This window comes from Lissotriton helveticus, chromosome 11 (genome assembly GCF_964261635.1).
Source record: "Lissotriton helveticus chromosome 11, aLisHel1.1, whole genome shotgun sequence".
NCBI lineage: Eukaryota > Metazoa > Chordata > Amphibia > Caudata > Salamandridae > Lissotriton > Lissotriton helveticus.
Window position 1 is genome coordinate 1,157,685,195 of NC_136072.1, and position 20,426 is coordinate 1,157,705,620.

A 20,426-nucleotide genomic window follows, 5' to 3' on the forward strand; every position below is an offset into this window, starting at 1 on the left:
GGCTGCGTGTCACGTGACGAACTACCTGCGCGACGGCTGAGCGTCACGTGGCCAGGACGTTAAAACGTCACGCTGGAAAGCCTTGCGTCACGCGCGAGGCGCCGCCTCAACGCCTTTCTGTGAGGACTTGCCGTAAATGGGCCGGTGCTCGCCGGTACCGAGCACCTGCGCTTCTGAAGTTTCTGCCTCTCAGTACCAGATTGTTGTTAGCCAAAGAGAGTAGTACACGAGGCAGCAAGGCAAGGTCAGTGGAACGAGTATATACAGTAGAACAGGTGTTGCTCGTCAGATGACAACAGGTCTGTCAAGGAGAGTTTCATACTTGCTATTATTTTCAAAATTAAAGGCATTTATTTTCCCTACTGACTTTCCTTGAAGCAGGCGAGGTTTTAGGCAGGAGACAGCTAAAATAAAGCCGTTTCGAGCTTGAAAAATCGAGCCCCTTCTGAAACAGGTCTGCTGGCATTCATCATTCATGCCAACATTTTACAACTACAAAATGGGGGATTTTGAAGAATAATCGGGGGAATGCGTATTCGTAGCTTACATACATCCCAATAGAGGCAATTTGAGGTGAGAGGCAGCTGAAATAAATCCATTTTTGCTTAAAAAAAAAAATTAGGTTTCTCCTGCCTGAATTGGGTCTGTTGGCATGTATGATGTATGGCGATTTCACGCAGCAGAGCACTGTGATAATATGATACCGTGCTGCTCATGAACTGTTCAGCCGCAGATAATTTGCATTTATTTAGAGCTCCACAGGTGTTTTGGATGGGCCTATGTCACATTGTAATTGATGGCACCAGGTCCAGTCAGACCCTGTGGAGTCTGTCACTGTGTAGGTGTGTGACACAGGGCCTGCTGACTTCCATAACTGCAACTCAACATTATGGTACAGCACAACACACTAGAACTTGTTTGTATCCAAGTTGAGGTAGGTGAAGGTCGGGATAGTGACAGTAAGGTGCTGGAGGGTGGGACTCAAAGTACAGAAGTGCCTACATCAGAGAATGTAGACCTATACAAAATGTATTTAATGCTGTGTGTGCGTATATGTTCTTATATGTCAATGCATGTGCTTGCATGCATGAGTGTTGCATTCTGCATTATCAAACATAGCTGGACAGTTGTGCCAAGTTTCCTAGGCCCATGTGTGATGTGCTGCTTCAGTTCAGGGTTTTCCTTTGAATTCTGAATTCTCTATGCACTATACTCTAACATTTACTTTACAGTTCTATGGAGTTTATCAGGAGCCAAAAGGGTTCCATCATTGCTAACTCACACAACAGTACACCTACTAGGGTTTCTTGTGCCATATCCGCAAGCCCTCCCACCTATCTCCTTAGTGTGGATCTACCTTTTTCTGCATTTTGTCAACATACTAAGTTTTGGTTATTTGGAAGGGAAATCAAGAAACATTGGAAGACTGTATACGAGAATTAAACACGTGTAATCCTAGGAAACAGTTCACACATAATATTCAGTTACATCGGATTCAGTTCTTAGATATTGAGATCCAAAATACCGATACATGTTTGGCCACCACAGTCTATAGAAAACCCACCGATGTCAACAATGCACTCCATTACTCTAGCGCTCACCCGACTTCTCTTAAAAACCACCTACAAGTGTCTCAATTGATTAGAATCAAAAGAATTACATCTGTACCTGAAGTCTCAAAACCTCGTCAAGGAACAACTGGAGAAATACAAGGAAAGAGGATACGCGGAGGAGGTACTACAGGAAGCAAAGTTAATGGTTGAACCAAAAAACCGGAAGGATCTACTCAAGAAATCGGACAGAGCCAAGGGTCCGCGGGAAGTATTCGTTCTCAAGCAGTCTACAGTGACCTTTAAGATCAAAAGAATAATAAAAAATCGATGGAAAATCATCGAGCAAGAACAAGACTTCTTGACTTTATTCAAAGAAAAACCTCTATTTGCTCACAATCGTTCTAAGAACTTAAGAGAATATTTAAAAGTTAAATCCACGGTTAGAACTACCATTCCCAAGGGGATGAGAAAATGTTGGAACTGTGGCCAATGCAGTAACATCATTCCAGGAAACATCTTCACACATCGCCACACGGGTAACAAAATAACATTGCAAACACACATCGGACTGTAATACCGAAGGGGTTATTTATGCCATTCAATGCCCATGTGGGCTAGTCTATGTGGAGAGAACCCCCAGGAAAATCAAACCCGAATTATTGAACACAAGAGTATGATTCGTAACAAAAATTTGAACTCTTCTTTGGCTACACATTGGGTCAGTAAATTACACACCATTCCACAAATCAGGTTCACCATTCTCGAGAAAGTTGAGCAGGTTCAAGGGTTAGATTTTAATACATCTCTAGAGAAACTTTTTGGATAAATTATTTGGGAACTATAATTCCGGGGGGTCTGAATGACCACTACGAATTATGTTTTTTGTAACCTTCGACATATGATGTTTTTTGCCTCTTGACAGTTTGAGCTTTCAGCTCATGCCTAGCACATGTCTCTGTAAAAGATTTGCACAGTTACACTATCTACATGGGAGAGATGGTTCTCTGATTTATTAACTTTTCCTTACGTCTCACCCCACCTTGAGGTTTATTGAGCTGTCTCTTGTTAGGTCGAGCAGACGTACTCTCAATGCGTGAGCATTGAGAGAGTCTGCTTCAGACCTAATGTTGCCCGTTATTGGGAGAGTGGACAGCTACCAGACGCGCGCTTTGACGAGGTCGGATTTCACCTCGGGAGCGAGCGTCTGGTAGCTGCGCATGCGCAGTGCAAATCCCTTGCTCACACACAGACACAGGCAGCCCCCACCCCTCTGCATGCACGCACGCACGCACACAGGCGCGCGCATGCGCACGCAGGCATACGGCACACATACAGGCACACATACAGGCACACTATCCCCTACCTCGCATTCTCTCTCAATCACACACAGTCACGCATGCGCACACACATTCCCTCGCGCACACACGCACGCACATACACTCCCCCCCCCCACCCCCAGGCATACACACAGGCACGCACGCACTTCACATCAGCCCTGGGCCCCACTCACCGACTGCGCTCTTCCGGCGGGGCTCCTCTCGTGCTCCGCGTCTCGTCTCCTCTCCTCTCCTCTTCTGAATCGGGGCTCCCTCAGGTCAGAGGAGCCCCACAACAGGCGCCACACTCCTCCTTCTCCCTGGCCCCCTCCTGGGGACCCGGGCTACCCCGGACCGGCAGGGCGCTCCATGCGCCGGCATGCCTGTTCACGGACCTCGGGAGGCGGGACTTCCGGTCGGCCGCGAGCGGATTGGCCGGGCCTGCCCTCAGAAGTGATTGCCGTGTACTGGCTGTGACTGCGCAGGAAGAGGGGGGATCCCGGATATCGTGACCTCATGTCCTGGAACAGCCAGGAAGGAAGTGAGGTCGGTCAGAAACGGCGGGGTATTTGACTGGAGTTGTGGTGTCCGCATCTATCTTATCATCCGCGCCATAAACTCTGAGCGTGCCCCTGGCCTCCAACCTACGCATATTACCCGGGGTTGCATGCCAGACTGCAGCTCTCTTTGTCAGTCATGGCCGCGCATGAGAGAGGCCTCGGGGAGAGCTACCTGCAGTGCTGTAGGGTCGCAGCGAGTGTTCAACTCTTGTTTACAGAAAGTATGAGACACTACTAGTGCCAGCTGCCTGTTAGACTACACAGAGCAAGTAAGTACATTGGCCAGGCTGCCTACTGCCACTGACTTCAGTAGTGTTGTTGTTCATGTAATTTACTATTTAAAATCTGCCCTGAGAAGGATGCGCGAAGAGGAGCAAAGAGAAGGGAATTAGGACTTGAGCTGATGTGTGATTGTCTAATTCAAAGCTCGTAGGAGTCTATAGTCACTGGAGCAGATTCCTGCACTTCCTCTTCAGTCCCTCTGATTTGAACTCATGGTACACTTAATTGCCACAGTCTGCTTCTTTTTTGTGATATCGTCGTGCTGATGCCGCTCGTACTTAGCTGGCCGCGGTGCAGTGCACAGTGACTACAATAAAAATATTGACTCAGACTGACAGACATAACTACCATTGTTGAGTTAACCACGATTATAACACACCACTTAATAATTTTAGCAGCCCGGGCGTCTACCTGGTAGAAGGCTGCTTACAGTGTCTCGAGCCTTCATCGGGCTCTTGCCACGGTTTTGGTGCTGGGCTCAGCTGGCTGCATTAGCAGCTGAGACCCCACGATTGTCTCAACTCTCTGTCACGTGGCTGATGCCTGCAGAACTAACTTCTGTGCCCGGTCCCTGTGCAGGTCATTTACATCCATCGCACAAACTGCCTGAACCCGTGCCTTGCTCGTCAACACTGTTATCTTTAAATAGACAGTCAGTGCCTCGTGTGTATCCAGGGGGACTGCGCTTTGCCTTTTCACATCTTCTGCCAAGTTGCGCCTCTCACTGTACTCATGCAGTGGTTGACTTCCGAGGCAAACACAACAGTGGGCGCCTGCTTAAAGTTTTGTTTTTCCACGCGCCCAACACTCCTGCTAGTGCTAGCGTCAAGTGTTGCCTGGCCTCCGTCGGAGTTAGGGGATCGAGTGTGTCATTCTGGGACCGTTCGATGCACCATGATTCTTTACTACTGGTTCCGGTACACAATCTACAGTGTAGGGCTGCAAGTCCTTCATATAACATGTAGACAAAACATGCAGCAAAGAATTACGTTTCATTTTATGACATCATGCTACTTATGATGTCTCCTAAAACCCCAGCACACACACCCTGTTTCCGTATGGTACAACACCACTATAAACTAACCTGTGTCTGGTACTTGTAGTGCTTTTGCTTCAGCTACGGTTGTTTCCTTTCCACCAACAAAATACTGGCCAGTTGTTGTTTTAAAAGTCTGAAAGTCCCGTGTATCATATGAAATATGATTTTAAACAAAATCATATACATTTATTTATAACATCACTTTTTTGCCTTTGTTGCCTACAATTATTAACCAGGTCTCGTTAAAGTAGCCCAAGCACACATTTAAAAGTGCTTTATATTTATTGTTTGAAGTATGTACAGATAATGTATACAAATACTGCTTTCGTGATTTTGCTTATTGTTGTGCCAGCCTGTACAGCAAAATAAATACCAGTGGTGCTGGTAGAACACTGGCCAGGTCCCAACACAAGCCTCAGCAGTCCCTCCTCCCGGAGCATTTCACCCTCAACTGGCACCGGGCCTGCAGGCACTGAACCCGTCCCTTGCCCTCCCAGGTGTGTTGTGAGAGCAGGGTTGGGGCTGCAGGGCCTCGTGTCCCTCCGAGAGAAGTGAAGCAGCCTGTCAAGGTAATGACATGACCCAGCCTGCTGTGAGAATGAGTGACAGTATATCTCCTTGTTGCACTCGCTATGCTGTAAGATTTGTTTTTTAGGCTAGCGTGCGGTTATGAAGGATCCAATCAATGAGACAATCTCAGCAGCTGCAGTGCCTGCCTTCCCTCTGTCACTGAGAACTGCAGTCCCTCAGTCCGTCTTCAGTCATTGTCCTTCCATTTCTGGTGCTTTGCAGGAGTTTTAAGAATTTCTTAGTTTTTTGTTGCTCAAATGGGTGTAATTTGCGATATTTGTATTTTTCCCTCGTCTTCATTGCTTGGTTTTGCTTGTGAGAAAGTGTCACTCATAGTCCTTGAAATGTCACTCATAATTACACTGAAATTATGAAAATGTCACACATAGCAATCTGAAACCTTGGCAGCTATGCAGACTGTGTATTTATTATTCCTGGCCTCCCGTGAGGACTCAAACCCCCTTCAGTGCATTGGACCCTCCAGACCATCAAACATAGAATGTCAACAGCTCCGTGCGTCAGCCCTGGGACCCGGAGATAAACAAATTCACATTCGAGACCCTGGCTCACCTGAGAGGGTTCTGGAAGGGGGAGGGGCTTCTTGTTCCCCAGATAGCAGCGGTAGGCCAGCTCAGCGGAGGAAGATGTGCCCCTCTGCACGCGCTGACTCCGAGAGCAGTCTCGAGCGCAGCTGCGGGTGCTTCCTACCGTGTCCTAATGCCCCAATTATCAGCTTATTGTTTTACAGTAGCTGAGAAAAACCTTTTAATATTGCCAAAGGACACGGTGCAGCAACAGAGGTTTATACATTTCATTCGAAAACAGTGCTGGGCCGACAGGATAAGCGCCAGGGTGGACAAACTCTTGGTTTATTAAGGATTTCGCTCCTCCTAACCTCTCGCTGCCCTCCAGAGGCGACGGGACCGCGGGACGTCCCCTCGGATTAGCAAACTCCCACTGCGCGCCAAAACTTTGAAAGTAGCAAAAATAACCAGGTTTCGTGTTCCTTGTTAGCTGGCTGACAGGCAGCTGAGGGTGCTAATTCTGAAGGGGCTAACAACCGCGCTAGGGTCCTATCTGGCACGTGCCCTACAGGGCAGTTATATGTGGCACTGCTGAGAGCCGAGCCACAGAGATGCTTATCTGCGGATGACACTGATGAGGAGTACCTCGGAGGAAATGAAGAACTGACTCTCCCACCCACTCACTGACTCTCCCACCCACTCACTGACTCTCCCACCCACTCACTGACTCTCCCACCGGCTCACTGACTCTCTCACCAGCTCACTGACTCTCCCACCCACGCACTGACACTCCCACCCACGCACTGACTCTCCCACCCACGCACTGACTCTCCCACCCACTCACTGACTCTCCCTCCCATTCACTGACTCTCCCTCCCACTCACTCTACCTCACACTCACTCTCCCTCCCACTCACTATCCCTCCCACCCACTCACTCTCCCACCCACCCACCCACCCACTCACTCTCCCACCCACTCACTGACTCTCCCACCCACTCACTGACTCTCCCACCCACTCACTGACTCTCCCACCCACTCAATAACTCTCCCACCCACTCACTAACTCTCCCACCCACTCACTGACTCTTACACCCACCCACTCACTGACTCTCCCACCCACCCACTCCACCCACCCACTCACTCACTCTCCCACCCACCCACTCACTGACTCTCCCACTGTCACGCTCTCCCACTCTCAACAATACATATATTGCATTACAAATGCAATAGGTGTCACATTTGCGAAAGTATAAGCTATTGGCATTGTAAATAACAATGCTATTAATTTATCCATTTTCAAAACCAACACATAAAAAAATATTGTCATTTACAATGCCAATAGCTCAAACTTTCCTAATGCGAGACCTATTGCATTGCAAATGCTTGTTTTTTAATATAAGTCCACATTAGTTTACATTGTCTTAGCACTTTCTATTTTCATTGGGCACTATCTTTTGTATTACAATTATGTTTTGGTTGTACTCTACATGGCAAGTGTTTTTATTTTACCCTTACGCGTGGAGGTTTGAGCTCACATCGTGCATAATAAAGTTTCTGGATCGTGGTGAGCCCCAGAGTAGTCTTGATGTTGATACACCTTTAAATGGCAAGTACGCACTCCCGTACGTTATGACACTAGAGCGATTCGACTGAGCGGTGGCGTCTCGGCGGTCCGTTCTTTCATCTTTCGGTAAGCACCACAAGATTATTTCTTATTTACATATGATGTAGACTATTATTGTCACTTTTGAATGAAGAGTCAGCGTTTTAAGTCGGGATTTTACGCTTTCTGTTTCAGTTACGAGCAACGTTGACATTGAGTCTGGTAAGCTCATGTTTTTTTCTTTAGCTCACTGATTAAGCTTCATAGTAGCACGTATGTTCATGAAACATCATGTTCCATTTGATTGACAGTAATACATTAAGCGGTTCACCGTTTGACTAGTTGATAAGATTACAGCGGCACCAGGTACGCTCGTCCATATAACCGGTTCACCGAACGCGGCAGGTGTTGCCCGTTGTAAGCCCTCCTTGTTCACTTAATATTAAACCGCAACACTCAGCACCTGTTCGAGAAGATCTCACGTTGCACTTTACTATATTTATCGTTTTAGTGAGGTAATTGAGGTTCTCTGTTGTTTTGCGGGTATGTGCTGAACCTACAAACACAGCATGACGCCTTCTCCTTTCACGTTTTCACTTTGCATGTTCCTGGCACCTATTGTTGATCTTGATGTAAACGCTTGCTATACAGTAAATCAGGGTACCGTATTTTCAGCCACGTCCCACTACTTTTTGTTCTTGTAGGGCGTGGTTGTCGAGTCAACCTCTGTAAACATAGTATCTCTGGGCTTCAAGCAGCTTCTACTTTCACCTACTGTCTTTTTTCCTTTTCTCATCACAAGAACTAATTACAAATATGCAAATCCTAGTGTTATGTCATTGTTTCTTTATTGATACATTTTGATATCTCTGGTTATTCTTGACTTTTGTTGTAGTTCCACACGGAAGGAACTGAATTCTAACATCACATTATTGAATTGGAAGCACACCTGAAGAAGGGTTTCAACAACCCGAAATGCATTGGGAATTTCTTCGTTTTTGAACTTTTGATTTCATATGTAATTTGATGCGAATTGATGTTTTTGATGTCTTGATAAAAAGTACATGAACAGGCAACGACGGTTAGTTGCATATATTAATTTTTGAAATTTTACACATAGGCACTAGTAGGATTTTAATAATGTTTGTATCCAACAATACAATGTTTTTGAAATTTCTATGCGCTACATTGTCTTAATTTTCACTAAATGTGTTTACAAGTTTTTTTGAAACCGTAAGGACTAATGCAGTGCATCTCACAGACCTGGGCAACCCCAGGACTTGAAATAGCAGGCAGAAGCCACATGAAAGCTCAAATCATTTTAGTCTTGAGTGGCTTGTGTCTGCCTACCTCCAGAAAAAGGAGATCAGTTTATACTGCATATAAGGAGCTTTGAGGCAAAATTGATTGATGGCAATGAGGCAAGATGGTTTACGGTAAACGTTATAAAAAATATTAGGGAAAAAAGCTTGTGCAAGCAGCATGTGATGTGTCATGCCATGATGTCCACTTCTGTTGTGCTGTGCAACTGAAAGAAAGAAAATTATCCTGAAAATCCAAAGTAGGACTCATATTAAGGGCCTCGGCTGCCTGAGGAGTTGACGCATTTGCCAACAGATTCCATTTTTATCAGGTGACTCCTTTTAACTCTGTTTGATCTGTTCCTGTCACTGGTAATTGGTCCAACTACACAAGTGGACGGAGCGTTTTTATCGGGACAAGTGCAGGTACTATGGGTGGCTCTCAGATTCTGGAAGTTTATGTCACGGAAATGCTAAGAAAATGTGTGATTTTATGTATGTTTGAGGTTTGCAGGGCCTTGTTGGTAAGAAAATGTTGTGGGATTTACACAAAGCACACCACTAGACTACTCAGGGTGTCTAGTTTCCAGAAATGTTTGGGTTTAGTATGTTTTCCTCCGTGGACCAATTAATGTTCCTGTTGTGATTCTATCTAGGACCCTAATTCGATATTCCCGATTTATGCCCTTATATGGTTTTAACAAATAATATCCTTATAAAGGCATAAGAATCATATCCATATTTAGCAATAGCCAATGCAGTCCAAATACGGCAAGGCTACTCCCATAAACTCCTAGAAAGTACAACGCGTTCTTTAAACAAACCAAGCCTCCAGCAGCCCGGGAATCCCCCCTGCTTTTGTTTTGATTTGCACAAGAACTCCTGGAGTCCAGAAAGAACTGTTAGTTCTTAGTGACGTCTTATGTCCAACCTTACGTCAAACCCGGCACCTTCCAGGTATAAATATACCAACGTTGCCTTAAGCAAACACACAGTGGTTTGGAGCAGAGCGGCTATCTACTTGCCCGACGCCCAGCTGATGCGAGTGCTGAAGGAAACCAACCCTCCCATTTGACGCACTGAGAGAGACGCTGTCTTTTCTCCTGCCGAGAAATTCCAGCTCCGGTGTTTCCAGTCACCCTTGCGGGTTGCTGGGAGATCGAGTCCTGAGAGAGAGATACAAGACCTCCTTCATTCTAGAACCAAGGTACGGAGCTGATTAAAACCTTAAGAGAATTCTTGATTCAGATTCTTGGCAAAAACCAACTTAACTTAAACTGCAACTTACTTACTTCTTCCCACGTATTAGGCTTAGGTCAGGTACACCGGGAAAGGCGTATCTTAGAAGCACCAGTTGAGTACGTTAGTCACTGATTTTATGTATGTATATATTTTATCCGTTTTAAAGTATCATATGGCTGAGAAACCATATCAATGCTTTTACAGTATTATTTCATGATACTCCTTTTACTGTACGCACTTTACTTCATGATAAGTATTGCAATTGTTGCAACTCATTTCTCTTGCATGAGAAAGACTGCTCAATAAATAACACCTTTTATTGAAAACGCCCGTCTCTCTATTTCTCTGCACTCTGATGAAATTAAGCATGCATGATTGACTGAGTGAGATAGCTGTCTATTGTTTTCACACGACTCTAGAGATATACTCTTTATTCTGAGGGAGCAAAGTTGTCATGTTTATGCGGTTGTCAGAAACGAATCCCTTCTTGTCTAAATCAGGAAGCTTAACTCTTTCCTGAACATTCGAGAAAGTTTCTAGCGACCTCTGAGCTCGCTGGCAAACCTAATTAAGTCTAACATAGTCAGTAGAGACCTAGATGACCTCAGTCCTACGTCTAAACTGCTGTTTATGTTATTCCAATGCGCAGAGCCTATTGGGAATATAGGAACTACACTACATGGCGCCCAACGTTTGGTAAGGCGATAATCTAACGCAAGACATTAGAAAAACTCAGTCGTGCTTTTCACACAGACCCCTTTTCCCATAAAAACTCCAAAAGACGTCTGGAGTGGGTAAAAGGTTAATATCCGCTGGAACTTAGTAGGAAGAGATTCCTATGTATTAGTTTTTGGTTTAGTCAACGTTGAAGGATGCAGTGTTCCAAAATATTGTGCACCTAATCTTTGTTTCTTTGAAACTTGCTCTGCAACAAAACATTCTGTCAGAAAAATGTCGGATAGTGAAGAGGAAAGGGAGAGAGCCAAATTAGCAGCTCAACTTTTAGCGGATGACACAAGTCTCCAAGTAAATGACCCAAATGTTATAATCATTCCGGTAAATGTAAGGAAAACTATAACAAAAAAACTTATAGAAAATGGAGTATCATCAAGAGGTGGTACAGTCATATTTGTGTTAGAGGCCCATGAATATCAGCAGACAGAGGTATTCTATTCATGGATACATTTTCCAGCAGCACACGCTGTGACACACGATTTTCACTATTACAAAATAGAGGAACCTCCGGAGGAATACACTCCTTTCGAGGACGTTGAAATCCCACTAACTTACCAAGAGCACCTGCTCTGGTTTAATGGCACCGTAAAACATCAAAATCACATCACCAGGCTCGGTCCACTAGGTAGACCAGGAGCCACGTGGCCAGTTCTAGCCAGCTACACACCACATCCCGACATTGAAAAAATGTCAAGCGAAGAACTCTTAGTTAAACTAAAAGAATTAACAAAGGCATATAGAGAATTAGTTCAATTGGCAATGGACGATATAAAATACCTCCAGAAATTGAAAGAAACAGATATAGCAGAACAACCATTTGAACTTGCCAGAATCATAGAAAAATCCTATGAAGAACTAGGTAGAGATAGTTTGGGCGGGTAACCACTAAAACCCCAACTAACTGGAAATCCCGAAAAAACATTTATTAAAAATAATATGAACACTCCAAAAAAGAGTTGGGAGGGTAATAAACAATCCACTCCCAGAGAAAAACGATTCAAGTCCAGAGGAAGGTCTCCTGAACGAAGAGATAGATCTCCAGAACGAGGAGGCAAGTCTCCACAAAGGGAGCCCTCTGAGAAAAGATACAACCTTAGAGATAGGGATAAATTGAGGAAACTTGATAGATATCAAGATATTGATACACGTCCCTCTCAATCTTTTCAGACTTCCTCACAGAAATCGGAAAGAAGAGGACGGTCAGAACACAAAGAAGAGCACGCCAAGTCCAAAGACAAGGAACCTGCTCATCAAAGTAAAATAATTACAATTTCCAAAGAAGAAGGGAGACAGTATTAGAATAAAACATGCCGAGGATTCTGAGGACACAACTGAAAAACGAAGAGTGGGCCCAGACAATGCTAGACAGCGCAGCAGAAGTAACCATAGCTCGCAAGATCCTGATGAATCTTCTGGAGACAGTGGACACGGATGAATACATTCATGTGGAAATTGCACACACCAGAGTTAGCAAACCCCATAAATTATACGAAATAACATTGCGTATAGAGGGGGACAAAACTAGGAAAGTAAGGGGTCTCTTTTGGGATAACCTTTCGAGAGGCTATGACATCCTGTTAGCTGAGAAAGACTGGCCACCAGAGTTTGTCAGGGAGTGCCCACATGGCGAAGAAATGATTATGCCTGCCTTCTCAAATCTCATTCCAATTCATAAAAAATACACATTTGCTAGAAAATGGGCAGTAGCCCAAGCCCCTGCATTATATAAAAATCATGTAGGATGGGATGAGGATTCTCCTCACCACAAAATTCAGTTAAAAAATCAACCCACTGCACAAAGGCAGTATCCTGTTAAGCAAGAAGCTAAAAAACAAGTCAGGGAGATCTTCGGTCAACTTGAATATCAGGGGGTGATTGAAACATGCACCTCACAAATGAACAATCCTTTGTTTCCTGTCTCCAAGCCAGACGATTCATATCGTCTAGTTTTGGACTACAGACACTTAAACTCCTGTTGCAAAATATTTGCAGTACAAAACTCACACAGTGCAGCACTAATGAATAACATCGTGCGCAAAAAATATAAAACGACATTAGATATCTCTAATGAATTCTTTTGTCAAAACATAGCACCTGAAAGCAGGTATTTGACCGCATACTCAACAATGGGGTCGCAAAAACAAAACAATTCTGTCGACTCTCACAGGGATTCAAGAATAGCCCAGGATTATTCTCAGCAAGGGTAACAGAGTTACTACAAATATATGATGATGAGGCATTATCCTATGTCGATGACATCTATCTCACAGACGATGACCTGGAGACTCACTTAAAAAGAGTGAACACCATAATACTTGGGTTAGCAGCTGAAGGGTACAAATTCAACTTTAAAAAGTCACAAATTGCTCATCTAACTGTCCTGTTTTTAGGATATGAATTTTCAAGTGAAGGCAAAAGCCTTGCAGACAACTTCTTAGAGAAGGGTGCAGTACTCCAAGCTCCAAAAACGCTGAAGAACTTACAATCAATACTAGGTTTCCTGAATTTCGGAAGAACATACATTCTAAATTATGCAGAGAGGGTTAAACCTCTCTATGAATTAATAAAACCTGATTTCAAACCAATTAATTGGAACCAAAAACTCACAGAAATTTTAAGATCATTACAAACAGACATGTTAACTAAAACAAAACTGCAAACACGCGAAAACGTACGCAACCTTGTAATCCGAGTCATCCCAGGAAGATGCGGATTCACGTACCTGACCTCTAATGAGGGAGAAACGGTACCTATAGCTTATAAATCACACTTGTACACACAAGCTGAAATGAAATTCAGTTCAACTGAAAAATTTCTAACTGCTGTAGCAAAAGAAAGGGCCCTAGTCCAAGGGAGAAACATATCTGTTTTAACAGCAGAATCAGCCCTCGAGGCAGTAACAAGACCACGCATTCCAAATGCAGTGGCATTAGATCCAAAATGGATACAATGGGAAAATGTTCTTGCTGCAGAAGACGTGAAACACGCTTTTGACCCGAAAATAAAAAAACTAGAAGATCTAGAATACGAACATGAATATTCTCTGCCAATCGATATTCTGCCTCTCGAACAGTACACCTGTGTAATCTACATGGACAGATTTGCACAACACTACGATGTGGATAAAAAATCCTACAATGCAGCATGCGCGATCGTTAAAGGTCGCGGGCGCTTTGGTAAATTCAGACCGATAATCACCAAAACTGAATCACTCAGAAACTACAGCTCAGCGTGCTGAAATAAGATCTTTAAAGATGGCGCTTGAAAATGCCGATTGCGAATTCCACACACTAATATTGTGCGATTCGCATTACTGCGTCAGGTCTTACAATAATGACATGCAGACATGGATCAAAAATGGTTACAAAGATGACACAGGGTGCCACAATAAAGCATAAAAAGATATGGGAACAAGTAGTTATTTTGCAGAAAGAACTACGAAAGACTCACGTGATACATACACTGAGTCATCAACGTGATGGCGTTCACGTTGCAGGGAATTCATTGGCTAACAGAGCCACAGCGGCAGAGGTTCAACCGGCTTCCGTAGCCACAAAAAAGCGTTCTAAAAAACACATAGATGGAGAAACCATGCTGGCAGTAAAAGCGTCATTAAGAGGCGACTATGCAGCATTACCTCTCAACTATCCACTCAGTAATACATACATAATTGATGCAAACTCCGTTCCTTTTGCTCAAATCCCTGGAGTGGGGAATAGAGTAATTCCAAACACGAACCGGAGGGCTTACTTGATTCAAGAAGCACACATGGGACAGGGTCTGAGGCACCAAGAGATCGTGAAATCTCTAATAGAATTACAATCAGAATACTGGTGGCCGGGGATGAGCTTGCAAATTTACAATTTTGCAATGGATTGTCCAGACTGCAATAGAGATCGCAGTTGTAAACCGGACCAGACTATTGCCAGGACACCTTTATTAGAAAGCATCAGGCTAACTATACGCAGAAATCCAGCCGGAGAAATGCGCCCCCATAATTATTAAGACTAGATTCACTTAAGATGTGGCCCCAGCGCTCGGCTGACGCCAGAACTGTTATAAAAGATTTGTGAGTCTTTATCGGCACATACGCAATTGGCATGCTACATTCTGACCAGGGTCCTGCGTTTAGCTCTCGGGCTTACAAAGAGGCCATGACCAGCATGGGCATTGTATTGCGGTACTCTTCTCCCTTCCATCCTGAGGGAAATGCGGTAGTGGAAAGAAAAAACCGTGACATAAAGCAATCTATAACGGCGAGGGTATTAGGTTCGGGTGATGGGTGGGTCAAACATCTAACAAGTGTCCAACGTAGTCTTAACAATCTGCCAAGAAATTCTCTAAAAGGTATCACTCCATACGAACTATTGTTCGGCACTAGAATGCACATCCAGGACTTAGATTGTCAGACTTCAGTGGTGAATAAAAAAGCCTTTGATATCAAAGACCGTTTGGCTGTTTTACAGGACTTAAATGAAACAAGAAGAAGTCTAAGTAACATAAATTTAAAGCCAACGACCACTGAAGAGAAACCACCTGTCCCAGCAAGACCTGTCTGGATTCCAAAGATTGGGGATCTAGTCAGAGAGAAGATCGCGGTGAAGAAGGAATTTGGGCCTTCTTACAGAAAAGCAGTACCTGTCTTAGCTGTCAGCGGAACAAGATCAGTAGTACTACCGCCCCTTGCTGGTAAAAAGGAGAACAGAGTTATATCCATCAACCTGGTAAAACCACAATCATGTGGCCAATAATAAGTAGTAGGCCCAGTGGACTCCCAAGAAATAGCAGAAGACCAAATCTTGCTACAATCCAAGAGGTTCAAACTGAGAGACTAATCACATATGATAAACCTGCAGTGAATAAAAAAGGACTATGCAACAAAGCCATGGACCTTGTGCCTTCTGAAACCCAAATTGCAACAGTACGTCAAGAAACACCTGTCTACAACGATGTAGCCACAGACTATGCTAAGGAAACAAAGAAAAATGCAAAGACTAATGAGAATCCGGAAGCAATTCCAACAATTGACAGAACTGCATCTGGCTACTTCATCAATTTCGATGACTTTTCTGATGATCCAAGCGAGCATGAAGAAACGCCAGCAACAAAAACTTTTAAAGAAAAAATGACTGAACTTTTTCATCAACTAAAAGAAACATATCTGATTTCACCATGGATTGAATTTTGGATTGTGTTAGGTGTACTTTTTCTCCTACTTTGGCTCATCATGGTTCTATGTTTGGGAAAATGTATTGATGGAAAATATAGTACAATGGACACAGCAAGTCAGAACATCAACTTGGTCCCAAAGCCTCACACATCCTCTCACATCGAGAAAAGAGAACTGTCATCAGTGAACATCACAGCCAATCCAATACCCGGTGGGGTAGCATGGGACAAAATGGATTATGAAATCTATGGCCCGATTGAGCTCTTGAAATATCCTCACTAATTTAAGGTTTCATTAAGTGACTTTGTGACACCAAGTACTTTCTCTGATGATTGGGACTTTGAAAACATTAATAATATGATGTCAGATTTAGTAATGTCAGCTACATTCACAGAACATGATTATTTACAGGGTTCATCAAATTATGAAGAGTTATATTGTTATAATCATTTTGGTCATCACTATTTGCATAAATCTGCTCAACTTAGAAATGTTTTTAATTATAACCAATGGGAACATTGCCGAACTCCGCCAAAAGGCAGCTCAAAAACATTTTATGAGAAATTCCAGTACTTCTCAGGGTTTAACAACAGTGATCCAGAAACGTTTTATTTCAAAATGTTAAATAAGACAGGAATGAAAACAATGTTGACAAACACTAAATTGATTTATTCTGAAAAATGTTATGACAAAATGTCTACATTTGGTTTTGAATTTTGGAAAAGTAACATTGAAACAAAAACCATCTGGGGTTCAAAAGACTGTCAGGTACAAGGTCTAGAAGCATTATTTAGAGCCTGCATGATCCCGGAACAGATAATATTCCTGAATGACACCATTCAGCAAACAACCTGTCTTGGTTTAGCCAAGATAAAAGACTTAAATAAACCGTCTATTCCAAAGCCCATACCTGATAGTAATAGCACTACAGATGTGGAGATAGACGTATCCCATATTTTACACCAAAACAGAACAAATCCTGATTGGAAAAAATGGTTGATCTGGCCCACAGACACAAATAACTGTTAAGATAGATTCCTGAACAAAACACAGGGGTTCAAACAGAACAGGCCAGACCCAAGATATTCCCAGAGACAACATCCAGGGATAGTTACAACATACAGTGTAGGGAAACTATGGCTTGAGTGGCTACAGAAATCCACACTGGCTGAAATTAAGCAACACTTGACTTTACTTAAAGACGGCGCTGACTTGCGAGATTTCATACTGGGACCTCGCAAAGAGCGTCAAAAACGTTTCATATACGCCGGTATATACGCTGCTTACAACGAAGCTTGGAAAGTGACGCAAATTGAAACTGCAGAAAAAGTACGAGAAATTGATTGTATAAATTTGGAAAAATCACTTTCTGTAGTGGACAATGGGTTAATGACTCTGTCCTCCAGAATATATTCACTGGACAGCATTGTATCATCTGCTATTGATATAATAGAGCAGGACTTACTAATGTTACAACATGCTCAGTCCCAATTACGTTCTATTGTACAACTGAGCCTGCTCCAGGCGAGGTCACCCCCCACGCGTCACCGCTGCTGCCGCTGCCTGCCTCCTGCTCTGCCTACCTCGAGCGACCCAGCCGCCGCTGAGTCGCCCGCTTGCCTGGTTCTTTTCCCGCCAATGCCTCCCTGCGGCCCCGCCCCCCGACAGCCCATTCGCCGCTCCCGCCACCCGGATTCCTTCTTATGACGCCCTCACCCACTCGCAGCGTTGACGCGCAGTGGGCGCGCCGATTGTGCGCCGAAGGCGCGCCAAAGGCAAGCCCGTCTGCGCCCGTCCGCGCCCAGCGCCAGGACTCCTGGCCCTCACCGATGCAAGACGACCCGACAGACCTACAACACCGCCGCCCTCCACGCACTCAATGCCGGCCGGAACCCCGCCTGCTGCCGAGCCTCCCCGAGACGCATCCACGGACCTTCACCTGCAAGGCCTGCAAGTTCACCTCCCTCCGAACCTGCACCACACCCGCCAAGCCATGCACCAGCAGCAACCACCTCAAGTGCATCCTGCTCAACACCCGCTCCGTCCACAGACACGCCGTGGAACTCTGAAACCTCCTCGATGCTACAGCACCTGACGTCTCCTTCCTGACGGAAACCTGGATGACCGCCTCCTCAGCCCCCGACATCGCCATCGCCATCCCGGACGGGTACAAGATCATCAGGAAGGACCGCAACAATCAGACCGGAGGAGGCATCGCCATCGTCCACAGGAACACCATCCGCATCACGACCGACTCCGACGACACCTTCGCCGCCGCCGAGCACCTCCACTTCCAGATACACACCGACCCAAAGACGACCCTCAGAGGCACCCTCGTCTACAGACCCCCGGGACCACGCACACAATTCAGCGAAGACATCACGGACTTCATCAGCCCGCACGCCCTCCCCTCCGCCGACTCGACTACATCCTCCTAGGGGACCTCAACTGCCACCTGGAGAACAACAAGGACCGCAACACCGCCGCCCTGCTGGACAACCTCGCAAACCTCAGACTCAAGCAACTGGTCAACACCCCCACCCACTACGCCGGCCACACGCTTGATCCCGTCTTCTCATCCAGCAAGCACATCACCTTCAGCCACTCCACCGGACTCCACTGGACCGACCACAGCTGCGTACACTTCAGCTTCAGAAGAACCACGACCCACCACCACCCGCCACAGGTTCCCCACAGAGGCTGGAGCAAGATCACCACCGAGCAGCTCACCACCTCCCTCCGCCAGAACCCACCCGCCAGCACAACGGACCCCAACGAAGCAGCCCGCAACTTCACACAGTGGCTGACCGACTGCGCCGATGACCTCGCGCCACTGAACAACCCTCCCAGCAGACCCAGAAGCAAGAAGGCATCCTGGTTCACCGACGAACTCAAGGACTCCAAGAAGACCTGCTGCACCCTCGAGAAAGCCGGGCTCCTCGACCAGACCACAGACAACATGACCGCCCTCAAACACGCCACCCGCAAGCACCACCAGCTCATCCGCACCACCAAGAAGAAATCACTGAAGGAACGACTGGACAACAACGCCCACGACAGCAAGGAACTCTTCACCATCGTCAAGGAGTTCTCCAACCCCAGCACCGGCAACAACGACATCGCTCCGTCACAAGATCTCTGCGACTCCCTCGCCGCGTTCTTTCACCGCAAGATCACTGACATCCACAACAGCTTCGGTGCACCATCCACGCACCCAACCGGCGAACCAACGCCCCCCACCGCCACCCTCCGCACCTGGACAAAGGTGACCACCGAAGACACAGCCCACACGATGAACACCATCCACTCCGGATCTCCAACCGATCCCTGCCCCCACCACGTCTTCAACAAGGCTGACTCCACCATCGCACCCCAACTCCGGAACATCATCAACACCTCCTTCAACACCGCCACCTTCCCGGAGAGCTGGAAGCATGCCGAGCTCAGCGCCCTACTGAAGAAACCAACAGCGGACCCCACCGACCTCAAGAACTTCCGCCCCATCTCGCTCCTCCCTTTTCCTGCTAAAGTCATCGAGAAGATCGTCAACAGACAGCTTGCCGCCTTCCTCGAGACGAACGGATCCATCGACCCCTCGCAGTCCGGTTTCAGAGCCAACCACAGCACCGAGACCGCCCTCATCGCAGCCACCGACGACATCCGAGCCCTGCTCGACAACGGGGAAACAGCGGCACTCATCCTCCTGGACCTCTCTGCAGCGTTCGACACTGTCTGCCACCGCACACTAGTTCAGCGCCTCAGCAACATCGGCATCCAAGAGAAGTCACTGGAGTGGATCATCTCGTTCCTCGCTGGAAGAACACAGAGAGTCCGCCTCCCCCCGTTTCGTTCCGAGGCTACCGAAGTCATCTGCGGCGTCCCGCAAGGATCATCTCTCAGCCCCACCCTCTTCAACGTCTACATGAGACCTCTTGCAGCCATCGCACGCCAACACAACCTCAACATCATCTCCTACGCCGACGACACCCAGCTGATCCTCTCCCTCACCAGAGACCCCGACACCGCCAGAGCCAACCTGCACGAAGGGATGAAAGACGTCGCAGACTGGATGAAGAACAGCCGCCTGAAACTGAACTCAGACAAGACGGAAGTCCTCATCCTGGGAACATCGACCTCCGCCTGGGACGACTCCTGGTGGCCCCCCGCCCTGGGCACCACACCCAAGCCAACAGACCACGCACGCAACCTGGGCTTCATCCTGGACTCCTCACTCTCGATGACCAGACAAGTCAACGCAGTCTCCTCATCGTGCTTTCACACCCTGCGCATGCTTCGCAAGATCTTCCGATGGATCCCGACCGATACCAGGAAGACGGTCACCCAAGCACTCGTCACCAGCCGACTGGACTACGGAAACACCCTCTACGCCGGAACCACAGCCAAGCTACAGAAAAGACTCCCAACGCATCCAGAACGCCTCCGCCCGACTCATCCTGGACATCTCCCGACGCAGCCACATCTCCGGCCACCTGAGAGACCTGCACTGGCTCCCTGTCAACAAGAGGATCAC

At 46.2% G+C, this 20,426-nt stretch overlaps 1 protein-coding gene across 2 annotated transcripts in view; it reads left to right on the forward strand.

Annotated features, from left to right (window-relative positions):
- The first annotated feature begins 91 nt into the window (after positions 1–91).
- Positions 92–20,426, forward strand: part of LOC144792778 (uncharacterized) — a 408,979-nt gene continuing 388,644 nt past the window's right edge. Inside the window, exon 1 of one of the 2 annotated variants that reach the window (XM_078667974.1) lies at positions 92–244. Coding sequence is in view for 1 of the 2 variants with exons in the window: in XM_078667973.1 (XP_078524099.1) it covers positions 290–299 (10 nt within the window). In the remaining variant the exon portion in view is untranslated. Of the gene's footprint in view, positions 300–20,426 lie in introns of both variants that reach the window. The other variant, XM_078667973.1, reaches the window with a different exon arrangement.